We start from the raw sequence: 13,330 nt of genomic DNA on the forward strand, positions 1-13,330 counted from the left end.
TGTAGTACATTTAAATGTTTAAATTAGGTTATAACTAGGCCCACACGGAATCTGCGTGCGCAGAATTACGCAGATTTTCCGCAAAATTCTGCAGATTTCTTCAGATTTTTAGCTCATTATTAATTCTGTTTATTTACTTGAGTAAATGTGTAAATCTGAATTTATTCAGTCTTTATTCAGTAATTTAATACTTTTTATTTAATATATTAAGGTCTTAGTTATGATACTCCGCTGGATACTCCCAAAAAAATTACACAGAAATCCGCAGATTTTTACCAAAATTCTCTGCAGAAATAGCAAAAAACGTCCGCAGATTCCATCTGGCCCTAGTTATAACACAGATTTAAAAAGATAGTTTACTCCAAAAAATTTTCTTACCACTTGTAGGATTTACATTTGTCAATTTAACAGCAGAATATTTTGAAGAATTCTATAGAAATACTATAGAAGTGAAAGGCTGTTTTCCTTAACATTCTTCAAAATATCTTCCCTTGTGTTCAACAGAAGAAACTCAAACAGTTTTGGAACAAGTGGAGGATGTGTTAATAATGAGAGAATTTTCATATTTGGCTGAACTGTCCCATTTAAGAAGGAAAACAACAGGAAGATGGATGAGCAGACCAACCGATGAGTTTGATTCTCCCTGAAGTGATCAAACTAGGGTCATCTTTCTTTACATTAGCTATAGAGTCTTCCACCAGCTCCTTTATATGGTCGATGCCAATCACCTTCCCTGTCGGCCCAACCTGCAACACACCACACACACATCCACTGTAATAACCACACACTACACACATACCATCTCTGAAAGGCCAAACCGGCAGAGTAAATAAATGGTTTGTCCATCACTGATCATTTTGCTTTTCTTATTGTTGAGTAGTGACTAGGTTGAAGGAAAAAAATGGAGTAAACTGCACTAAAAATCGACTCAAGGGAAAGTGAAAGAACATATTTATAAAACTACTCGGTAAATTACAATTCCTGAGAAAAACTGCACGATTACAGTAGTTTGAGTATTTGTCATTTCCTACTTTACACCAGGGATTCCCAAACTTTTTAATTCCGGGAACCACCTAGGCAAGTAATTCAATCTCAAGACCCACAATAATATTTTAACATGGAAAAATGGGTAAAAAAAAATGTATCCATTCAAAGCAGTCAAAAATATATGGCTTTTTGGATTTAACGATTTGTTATGCACAAAATGATGCTCGAAGTGCTTTTTGTATGATGCAGGCTGTAACTGTGATGATTTTTTGTTAAAAAAGACACTCTTCTTTTTTTAGAAGAGAATATGATCAACCTTTGATCAAGCTCATTGATTATGATCAAGCCCCGTCACATCGCAGTAAACTCCACTGCTAGAGTATAGTCATAAGAAACGAAATCACTTTTTGATCGACTACTACAAGCTGGGAAAACGTCAGATAAATATGCCACAGTTTGAAAACCCCTGCTTTAGACCACGTGACAACATTCCTGAACTGTATTTTGATTGGTCAGAATTAACGCAGGTTGCAGCTGACTATGGCAGCTGGTTTAGTCCTAGAAAAGAAACACTTTAAATAGCTCGGAGTCGCTTCACATTCTCGCCGTGAACAAAAGAGTTTTCCTTTGTAGCCTTTTTCTGTCTTGGTGTACATTTTTCCCACTTTCCATTGTTTCTTTTTTGTTGTTGTTTTTGCTATCATACTGTCAGAGGGAGAAGTGTATTCCCGTGCGCAGCACTTTTTGAAGCAATAACGTAGCAGAACTACATCCCAGCATATCTATTGATTTGTATGTATAAAAAAAAATTATTTATATATATATAAAAAAAAAATATTTCCTTGTGTGTTTTTTTTTCACTTGTTTATGCTTTTGCATTGCATTATGGGATCTTGACTTTTCCTCCAACAACTTTTGATGTTGAAAAGTGACTTTTGTTGATGTTTTTAATAGTTTAAAATGTTTATTAAATATGGAAACTTACATATTTATTCATTTGTATGTTTTGATTTGTACAGACAATAAAATTAAAAATAATAATAATGAAAAGTATTAAAACGACTGGACTAAAATTTTTGAAAAGCATGGCATAAATTACCATCTATATGCTGATGACTCTCAAATTTACTTCCCTATAAAATCTAGGGATCAATCCTCCCTTCAGGCTTTGCTTAATTGTTTGGCTGATGTGAAGTGTTGGTTGGCAAATAATTTTCTCCAACTGAATGAAAATAAGTGCGAGATTATTGTTTTTGGCCAAAAAGGTTCAGACTCTAATAGCAATCTGTCTTTGCTTCCTGGGAAAATACATTCCTCAGTAAAGAGTCTTGGTGTCATCTTTGACTCTGAGCTAAAATTTGATTGGCAAATTAATGCGGTTGTCAAAAATAGTTTTTTTCTATTTTAGATATATTGCCAAGCTAAAGCCTATCCTCTCTTTCAGTGATTTGGAGAAAGTTGTGCATGCTTTTATTTCTTCTCGTCTGGACTATTGCAACGCATTGTATCTGGGTGTGAGTCAAGCCTCTCTCTCGCGACTGCAGCTGGTCCAGAACGCAGCTGCCAGGCTTTTAACAGGCACAAAAAAACGAGAGCACATTACACCTGTACTTGTTTCCCTACACTGGCTGCCAATCCAGCTTAGAATTCAGTACAAAGTTCTGTTGTATGTTTTTAAATCCCTCCACGGCCTGGCCCCTGAGTATATCTCTGAGCTAATTATTATGCACCAACCTGTGAGATCTCTTCGCTCTATGGATCATCTCTATTTGCAAGTTCCTAGATCATGCTTAAAATGTCGAGGGGATAGAGCTTTCTCAGTAGCAGCTCCAAGACTCTGGAACGATCTCCCACTCTTTGTAAGAACAGCTCAAACTTTTGAGTCGTTTCAGAGGTCACTGAAAACACACTTATTTTCTTTAGCTTTTAATCATGTGATATGAGTTTATGTATTTTGGTTTTATGTATATTTTACATGCTTTTTTATTTGATTTTATGTACAGCACTTTGGTAATCCATTGTGATTTGTGAAAGTGCTATAGAAATACAGTGAGTTGAGTTGAATTGAGTTAATCGGATAAAAAAGTCAAACATATTACAATGTTGATAGACAAACTAACTGCATTTTAAAAAATATAATTAAACTCTCAGAAAATGTTCATATATTACAACTACTCATTTGTCCGATTATTTTCACAGATTCGGTCCTCCATCGGCCACACGTTCTTTTTCTAACAGGGAAATGGAAATGTATTACGGCTCATTGAGAAGTATTGCACTGCTATTAAAATCCATGTTTGGGGCTGGAAGGGAAGCGACTCACCATTCTGGAAAAGCAGACGGAGAGGATCCCGGAGCCCGATCCCACATCCAGAGCCTTTGCTCCTTCATAGAGGTGGTCATGGAGGAGCTCTAGTGCATAAGCATGCTAAAGCATACAAATGAGCCATGGTCAGTGCCTTAAACAGACCAATACATTCCACATGATGCTCTCTTAGGAAAAAGTTCTGACTTACCATATGTGGTGCACTGATTGTTGCTTGATAACCTGCATGAAATGAACACATTTATCCCTTAATAGTAAAATATCAGTGGGCTTTATGCACACAGACTTTTCATTTCAGCCAGCCAGCCTCAGCACTTCCAGTGAACTGTCTTTCCATTATAAAACTGCCACGTTGAAGGTCTGATTTCTTTAAAAATCAGTGATCTTCACTGCCTGATAGATCTACGATATAAAGTGGCTCTCAGAAGCACTGCATTAAATCCATTCCCTTCACCATGTCTTTAAAATGTGAGAGCTTCCTTCACCTCAGTATTTTCAATGGAGTTTCTGCGCTCGCCTGCGCTAGCAGTTACACAGTCTGTCATCTCTATTTACTCTTGAACATACTACATGAATGCTTAAGTGTATTTATCTAAATGTATTTTAATGACATTACAACATCGATGGTGTAAAAGTAACCTTCTGAAATTTAAAATAGTCACATTAAGCTTTCACCAGAAGTCTATCATTGGCTGAAAAACACTCGCTGATGTGCATACACCCCGTTACAATGGAAGTCAGCCAACATTCTTCAAAATATCTTCTTTTGTGTTCATCAGAATGAAGAAACTTAAAAATATTTGGAACCTCTGGAGAGAAAGACGTGAGTAAATTTTAATTTTGGGTGAACCGTCCCTTTAAAGAGGCTTACACTGAACGCATCACATCTGAATATCCTCTCTGAGGCTCAAAGCTAGAATCGCAATTCATTCATTCATTTTCTTGTCGGCTTAGTCCCTTTATTAATCCGGGGTCACCACAGCGGAATGAACCGCCAACTTATCCAGCAAGTTTTTACGCAGCGGATGCCCTTCCAGCCGCAACCCATCTCTGGGAAACATCCACACACACATTCACACACACACACTCATACACTAAGGATAATTTAGCCTACCCAATTCACCTGTACCACATGTGTTTGGACTGTGGGGGAAACCGGAGCACCCGGAGGAAACCCATGTGAACGCAGGGAGAACATGCAAACTCCACACAGAAACGCCAACTGAGCCGAGGTTCGAACCAGCGACCTTCTTGCTGTGAGGCGACAGCACTACCTACTGCGCCACTGCCTCGCCAGAATTGCAATGAATAAAACGAAATCATTTTATTTCATGAATTAGTGTAGCTGTATTTGATGTGCTGATCTGGTAAAATAAGAGAGCAGGTATTCCATCACTGTCAACGAAGTCTTTAGGCACATCAGGCACAAATGAGTAGACCCACACAGAATCTGCACGTGCACAAATACCCCATCATTAAATCTACATATGTAAATGAACAGATTGATGTGTGTAAATATTTTCTGTTTTTATATTAATTTTCTGTAATATTATTAATATGCAAATGCTTATGATTTATTTGCAATGTAATTTGTTAAGTTTATCTTTCAGAGGATATTATATGAGAGACTTTGTTTACCAAACAAGTTAATCTAATTGCATAGTAAACCTCAAACGACAGTTATTATTATTCTTTTTTCATGTTTTCAGTTTTTAGTAAGTATACTCCCGCAAAACATTTTACATAAATATGCAGATTTTGTACAAAGTTCTGCGCAGAAAGAGCAAAAGACGTCTGCAGATTCTGTCTGGCCCTGCTCATAAAGCTGCAGACACTGTGTAGTGCTGTGCGATATTGAAGAAAAATACTATATATGATTACATGCTAAATAGTGCAATATTTAAAAACGCAATACACTACTTAAAAATATATACATGCAACCAGTTTCACTTCATTTCAAAGTAAAAAAAAACTTCTAATAGTTTCACTGTTGCGTTTTAATAACGCAAACAAACAAAAATAATAACCCTTTTTCTGCACTGCATCGATTTATCAACCTCGAAACATCTAGAATATTTGCCTAAACTAAAACACGTGAAACTGATTTCACTTATTGAACACTTATTTCTTTCTGTAGCTTGCTTGGTCTCATTTTAAGCAACTTAAACTCAACTTTTCGAGTGAACACTTATGAAAAAAAGTGTCTTGTGAATGCTTGCAATGCCTATTGGTGCTGTGATCTGCCGGTTTAAGACTGTTGAATTTTATTTATTTTTTTCCGTGTAGATTGCATTCATAATGGTATAAACCGCTATAAGGATGCTCAAATGTATATTTATATTACCTATTATTTTCAATTATTCATTCATTCATTTTCTTGTCGGCTTAGTCCCTTTATTAATCCGGGGTCGCCACAGCGGAATGAACCGCCAACCTATCCAGCAAGTTTTTACGCAGCGGATGCCCTTCCAGCCGCAACCCATCTTTGGGAAACCTATTATTTTAATTAAGAATATTATTATTTAGGATACAGATCAGAAAAATCTATTTCTCACAATGAAAGGGCTGAGCTCCCCATGCATCTAGTTTTGATGTCATTCAGGAAGGACCAAGCATTAACTAGGACGGTCGATCCCCCCTGTTGCACAGCCCTAACACTGCCAAATAAATAAAATCTCTGGACAGGAACTTACCTATAGATTGTGGCGAGTCCATATATGGATTACATCTGGAGAAATGGGAACGGTCTGTGGCCAACATAACTTCATATACGCGGTCTGATTTAATGATCCCATTCTCTGCAGAGAAACACAAAGTTCACACTGATTGGCTGATGCATTCATTTACATGTATGCATTTGCTGGAGTCCAGGGGAGCTTCAAAGGCAATCAAGGTTGGCATGGGCCGGTATAAGACTCTGACGGGATGATAACCTTGGATTAAAATATCACGGTTTGATTACTGCTGTAAAATATATTCTTTTTTAAAGTCTGAGTCACAAACCAAAACTTTTTTCCCTTTGAACACAATCTATATTTCATTTTGAGTAATGTATTTTTTATTTAATGCCATGTCAGCAACCAAGGCTATTTTCATGGCAGGAATCTTTCAACAATAAATATACAATTTAAAAATCAACAAACAAAATAAAACATAAATTAAATAAGATTTTTGGTGTTAATACATGATAAAAATTCTAAAATCTTTTCTGGTTTCACTTTGTTAAAAATGTCCTTAAAAGAGCAAAAAACCATGTGTTATTCCAGCCTGATCTCACGAGGAAACGTAAGTATTTTACGTTTTGCCAGTTTAGTGGCTAATTCGTACGAATTCAGTCGTACGAAATGGTACGATTTTAAAAAGGAGGTGTGGCACCTGACCCCACCCCTAACCCCAACCGTCATTGGGGGATAAGGAAATCGTACTAAATTGTACGAATTAGATCGTACGAATTCATACGAATTAGCCACTAAATGAAAAAGTTACGAATTGTGTTGGTTATTCTCGTATGCCCAATACGACATCTGGTAAAAACTACTAGTTTAAATCGATTCTTAAAATGTCTTAAAATTCTGTGTGAAACTTCAGGTTGGATTTCATGTAATCTATTGTTTTCTAATGCATCCCATTGCTTTTGCCACTTGTTTAAAATGTAAGCGTTGATAAAAGGTTTCATCTCTGACGGAGGGATTTGGCATTTGTTCACTACTTGCTTCAAAGCATTTTTAGCAGCTGCATCAGCTCGCTCATTGCCTGAAAGTCCGACATGTCCTGGAACCCAGCAGAAAATGATGTGATAAAACTGATTTTGTAGTTGGTGAACTTTAGTTAAAATATTATCAATCAAAGGATGATCATTCGTTGAAGATTCCATAACTTGGAGGCATGATTTAGAGTCTGTGAAAATGATGGATTTCTTTTGTTGGGCATTTTCTAAATACTCCAATGCTAAAAGTAAAGCGTGGGCTTCAGCTGTGAATATGGAGCATTCTTTAGGCAGACTGATCCCATAATGTTGACCAGTTACCATTGCTGCTGCTACGCCAGTTTCCATTTCATTTTGAGAAACAACTAAAATATTTCAGCAGTAAACATGTCAGGCTAAATCATTGACTTCTGCTGTCTTCATTAGTTTCAAAAACACAGATTTCTGTACAATCTTTTCTGCAAAAAAAAAAAAAAAAAACATAAATAAAAAATCTTACATACACCTTAGGAACGGTATTACAGAAAATTAAGGCAGTGTTAAAACCTTGACTTTTTCCGAACCGCGGTACACCTTAAAACGGTTATCATCCCATGCCTGGTTCACATTTAGATTTGATCAGCACTTAAACCTATTTTACATGCATATCATATAAGTACCATTTTTAATTAGCATTTTAAAGCACATTTTAATTTAAAAGGTGGTGTTTTTTATTAATTTTTTACCTGTAAGCATAGTGTTAATGTTAAAGCTATTTATAATGTTTAAAATGGCTGACAATAATAAATATTCCTAATAATACAAACTAATCTGCCATGTTTTTGAACTGTGCAGAGCTGTAGCTGCTTATTTAGGCCTACTAGACTGCTGTAGTTTAATACTGGTCATTATGGTGGACATTTTTTTTTTCTCTGAGGTGGTACTTGGTGAAAAAAGCCACTGATCTATCCCTTTTAAGCTGACTTCTGTTTAATAAAGTAATCAATTATATAATCAGCATGGTGCAACCAGGAGTAAAACACATGCAGTGAAAGAACAGACTTTTCTTCATTCAATCATAGAGGTAAAGTTGGTTTTATATTCACACATTCAGACTTTCTGCCTAATAATATAATCTCAGAAAAGTACTGTTTGCTCATTTTTAAATAGCGAAATCATATTAGCAGTCAATGACTATCAAAGTGCATTGTTTACAGTCAAATACATAGTGCTAATGTTGTTTTGAAGTCATCCTGCATGCCATTTCAGACTCGATATTCTACTTAGCATGTCAAACAATACTTGACCCATTAAATGAACGAATGTGCAAACATCAAACCTACTTTACCTCAATCATTCAGATAGTGTAATTCTTAGGAGTTTGTTCAAATCCCCAAACCTGCGCATCAGCATCATCAGTAATAGTATCTTAGCAAGCACCACTAAATATAGCACGCTGACCACTCGACCTCAGGATAAAGCCAGGAGTTCAGGAGGATGGGTTACACGCCACTTGAGTATTATTAGTCTCGCTGGCCGATGGTTAACTGTTAGATTTGTCTAAAAAAACATGACTTAAGAATAGATGACAGGCATTCCCTGAGATGAATGCTTAACGTGATGTTTTTCACTTCATCTACAGAATTGGGACTCGTTCTTATTACAGTAGTTAGGGTTAATTACGAGTAAAGTTTGACCGAAATTTGGGATTTCCTGGTTGGTGATAAAAGTAGAGGTGAGCCGGGCACAATGTAAAACTTTTTAGTTTTGGTCAACTAATGAACTAAGTAATGAGGTTGGACAAACCATATATTTTTTTTTACTAATAACACTCAAGCCTCTCCTACAAATGAGCACTGCCACAGCCATGTCACCCTGCAGCCCAAGACCGGTTACTCACTGAAGCTAAGCAGGGCTGAGCCTGGTCAGTACCTGGATGGGAGACCACTAGGGAACACTAGGTTGCTGTTGGAAGTGGTGTTAGTGAGGCCAGCAGGGGGCGCTCAACCTGTGGTCTGTGTGAGTCCTAATGCCCCAGTAAAAGTGAAGGGGACACTACACTGTCAGTGGGCGCCGTCTTTCGGATGAGACGTTAAACCGAGGTCCTGACTCTCTGTGGTCATTAAAAATCCCAAGGCACTTCTCGTGAAAGAGCAGGGGTGTAACCCCGGTGTCCTGGCCAAAGTCCCTCTATCGGCCCTTAACATCATGGCCTCCCAATCATCCCCTCTCTACCGAATTGGCTCTATCACTGTCCCTCTACTCCACCAATAGCTGGTGTGTGGTGAGCTCACTGGCGCCGTTGTCCTGTGGCAGCCGTTGCATCATCCAAGTGGATGCTGCACACTGGTGGTGGTGTGGAGAGACCCCCCTCATGATTGTGAAGCGCTTTGGGTGTATGGCCATACACAATAAATGCGCTATATAAATACATATTACATTACATTACATTACATTACATTACACTGGTTGTATGATCGCCAGACCTGTGGTTTCTGTGCAGTATTGCCAAAAGTGTCAGGAGTGAAAATGTTTCTATTTACCCCACCTGCGGGGCCAGTTGTAACAGGCAGAGGGTTAGTAGTAACACATGCTTTTAAAGGCAGATTTCACACAATTAATTTAAATTCAGTTTACTTTAAATAGTAGCTATTTTCATCAGTAACTGGCTCATTTCTTTTTTTATTCTACATAGCGCAGTATGTTTATGTACTTATTTGTTTATTGGATAAACACATTTGAATCTATTTGCATTATTATCCAATGCATTTATTTGCATTATTACCAATAAAATATATTTTTTTTTTATATATTAAAACAATGTTTTCTATTTAAATTAAAATTATTTAAAAAGTTCTCAACATTGTTGGTGCAATAGCCTAGTGGTTAGCGCGCTGGCATATGGTGCAGTGGCACTTCAGGGCGTCCCGAGTTCGAATCCCGGCTCGAGGACATTTCCCGTCCCTACTCCCTCTCTCTCTCCCATATAATTTCCTGTATAATTTCTGTTATATCCACTTAATAAAGGCAAAAAGAGCAAAAATAAATCTAAAAAAAAAAAAAGTTCTCAACATTTCACTCAAAATTTAAAAAAATATATATTTAGTTTGTTTAATTGGTGTCCAACAGTGTGTGACTTAATTATAACACACTGTTACAACCCCGCTGTGTTGTGTTTCCCTCAAAACTGCCTCGCAGTCACTGTGTGTTTTACATCTTTTAAAATGGTTGCATCTTTTACCCTAGAAAACAGTAATCACAACAATATAAGACTTTAGGTTTGTATTTTCCCAGATTATTTTTAAATAAAAAATCTCGACTATAATAAAAAATACTTTTATGCGGCAAAAATGGTTTCTCCTGTGTTTCTCATCCAAATTTTGTCAAAAAAATTTCAATAATTAGTAGGAGCTATTGAAATAAGTGTCAATAATCTGCTGACACTGTGGTGAAAACCTTGAGAGCATGCCATGGTTAACCCTGAGCAAATACATTAAAACTCCATGTTACATTTTACCCTGCATTACTTTTATTTTGCCCCGCGCTCCCCTATGTTAAGCTGTTTTCTTATAATAATGTATATGCCGAAGCATGCTAATAGGACTTTTAATTTGCCAGTAACCTGGTTTAAGCGCTTCCGGCGAATTGAATGCCAATGCAAAATCCGGTGCATTTAAGGTCTGTTTTCTTTAAAAATCAGCGATCTCCACTGGCTGAGTGATATCCGATTTAAAGTGGATCTCAGATTGTACAAGAAGCACTGCATTAAATTACATTTCCCCATCATATCTTTATAATATGAGCATTTATTTTACCCCAGTATATTCAATGGAGCTTCTGCGTTAGCCTGCCGATTCTGACAGGCGCGTGCGAGTAAACGGCTTTTTGTCTCGTTTTACGCTTGAGCAACTAAATAAATGCTAGTTTATTTAACTGAATGTATTTTAATGACATTACAACATTGATGCTGCATAAGGAACCGTATAAAATGGAAAAAAGTTCACAATAACAGCTCACCGGAAGTTTATCAGCATGGGAACAGCACTAGCTCGGCATATACCCTATGGACTTAAAATGTAAATAGGAGCTCGCTCTTTTGACATCAGAAAGTGTTTGTCATGAGTAAAATTTGATAGAAACATCAAGCCATGTTCAGCTTTTTGTTTATAACAGACTTCAACGGGGGATAACACGCTTAATGAGATGTTTTTTACTTCATCTATGGAATTGCGCTCTTTTTACAGTAGTTGGGGTTAATTACAAGTACAATTTGACAGAAATGTGGGTTTCTCTGGTTTATGTTTAGGCATATGTAGCTTTTTTCACGTTTAGTGTTTTAAAATATCCAAGTAAAACCCACATTTTTGGTTTCAAGAAGTCAAATTATTAGACAGACGTGGATTTTACTGCAGCAGAAATATAAAGGAGCAAAGTGCAGCAGATGCACAAAGTACTGAGTGACGTCATCATACGATGACTTTGGCAGCATGTGGTGTGCCACGCCCACAGGACAACTCCAAATAAAACCAGCACATGCGAGCATTAAACAACGAAGCGTTTCACGAATATGCGAGTCGTTCGCGTTATTGCCTAAATTTATATTAACATGCACATCCAAATAGATTTAATACAAACAAGGCTAAAGAGTAATACAGTAGCATATGCAACGAAAAAAACAGCAGAGGGCTGTCAGTTCAGCCAAAAACAAATAAATAAATAACACGAAACAAATAAACGAACCGAAATTAGACTAGATAAATACACCAATGCGATTACATAAGCAGAGCAGACTATTTGCAGGTGGTTTGGGAGTGACGATCACACAGACAGACTGCTAGCAGCTAGCTAACGAATTGAAGAGCACTGAAAGCGCAGTGTAAGTGTTAAATAACAGTCAGCACGTGCTCGTCTAACATGATAATTCACATAAAAGCGACGTTTAGATGAAGTCGCGGTCTCCTAATACGCATCCGCGCACTTTCCCCTGCGCTGTAACGCAATGCTAACTGACGGACGCGCACTTTCGCTCTCCACAACAGCGTAAACAAACCCTGCAGGCTAAACACTGCAGCACACAGACCCATCCCGCTCTCTTGGACAGTCGGTGCGGGTTAAACTCACTGCGGAGGTTGTTGACGAGCTCTGCGTGGCTCGCTCCTCCGGATTTCCAGGCCATTATTAAACACACTCTGCGGATCAGGTAGAGTGCGGCTGTCAGCGCCGCGCCTGCGCACACCGCCCTTCCGACGACCGTTACCACTTCCAGCACGGAGACGTCATCACCAGACATGTCCCGTTGTTAGCAACCCGCTGCCGCGTCATGCATTGTGAACCATGATTAATTTCCACATGGCCAGGTTTGTGTGCTTTTTTTCTGTGTCGGCTTTGGGAGATGCAAAAGTCGCTCCCTGCGCGCCGCCAGCAGGAAGAAAGCACGAGCGCCTTATCGCGTGACGTCATACATTATGATAGTAGGCACATGCGAAGCGAAAAACATTTCTAAAATCAGCAGTGATGACAATAACTGAATTGAAAGTATACTAGTCGTATACTAAGCCCGTGTGGTGGTGAGCTGACGAGTGTCTTCTCTTCCCCATTGATTTTTTTCTCCTCACTAAATATGACGCAGAAGTGCGGCGTATATATGACGTCACTACAGGAGAAAAGTTCAAAGTTTTAATTTTTTTTATTACCAACTAACACAGAATTATACAGTAATATACAAAAATATAAACCAGAGTTTACATAAAAAATATTCAGTAATTAAAAATCTTATATTCCTTAAGAATATTGCAGGTATTCTTTGCTTTTTATTTACAATGTTTTCCAAACTTGTGCAGTAGTCTCTTGAAGGAAGTTAACAAAATTTGGCTTTGATCCAGTCCATTTTTTTATGTATATTAAACTTTCCCATATTAATAAAAAGTTGTACTAGAAAGGTATTTTTTGAACATGTATTTAAAAAAATAAATTTAAATATCAAAACTTTTGTAACTTGAATACAATATTTGTTTTCATTCTAAGAAAATTGTACACATCCACCCAGAAAAACTTTGAGTATATACAATCACTAAACATGGAGAATAGATTCCTTTTCCATGCAACAAAACTCACAGGATTAATCAATATCCAAATTAAATCTCTCTAAAACCTTTTTAGCTGGATATTTACAATATAAAATTTTAAGAGAAAAGTTAAAAGTTGCCCGGGAATGTATGTTTGCATGTACACTGTGGCATATGTTTTGCATATTATTGCATACTAATATATATATATATATATATATATATATATATATATATATATATATATATATATATATATATATATAT

At 37.1% G+C, this 13,330-nt stretch overlaps 1 protein-coding gene across 23 annotated transcripts in view; it reads right to left on the bottom strand.

The window, feature by feature from the left end:
- Nucleotides 1-12,253, bottom strand: part of pcmt (protein-L-isoaspartate (D-aspartate) O-methyltransferase) — a 20,499-nt gene extending 8,246 nt beyond the window's left edge. For 22 of the 23 annotated variants that reach the window (XR_012395367.1, XR_012395366.1, XR_012395365.1 and 19 more), the window contains exons 1-5: nt 12,120-12,228; nt 6,007-6,111; nt 3,504-3,535; nt 3,311-3,415; nt 626-746 (exon numbers count right to left, since the gene is read on the bottom strand). Coding sequence is in view for 1 of the 23 variants with exons in the window: in NM_131465.3 (NP_571540.1) it covers nt 626-746; nt 3,311-3,415; nt 3,504-3,535; nt 6,007-6,111; nt 12,120-12,174 (418 nt within the window). In the remaining 22 variants the exon portion in view is untranslated. Of the gene's footprint in view, nt 1-625; nt 747-3,310; nt 3,416-3,503; nt 3,536-6,006; nt 6,112-12,119 lie in introns of all 23 variants that reach the window. The other variant, NM_131465.3, reaches the window with a different exon arrangement.
- Nucleotides 12,254-13,330: the final 1,077 nt, after the last annotated feature.

The sequence above is a fragment of the Danio rerio genome, chromosome 20 (genome assembly GCF_049306965.1).
Source record: "Danio rerio strain Tuebingen ecotype United States chromosome 20, GRCz12tu, whole genome shotgun sequence".
Classification (NCBI taxonomy): Eukaryota; Metazoa; Chordata; class Actinopteri; order Cypriniformes; family Danionidae; genus Danio; species Danio rerio.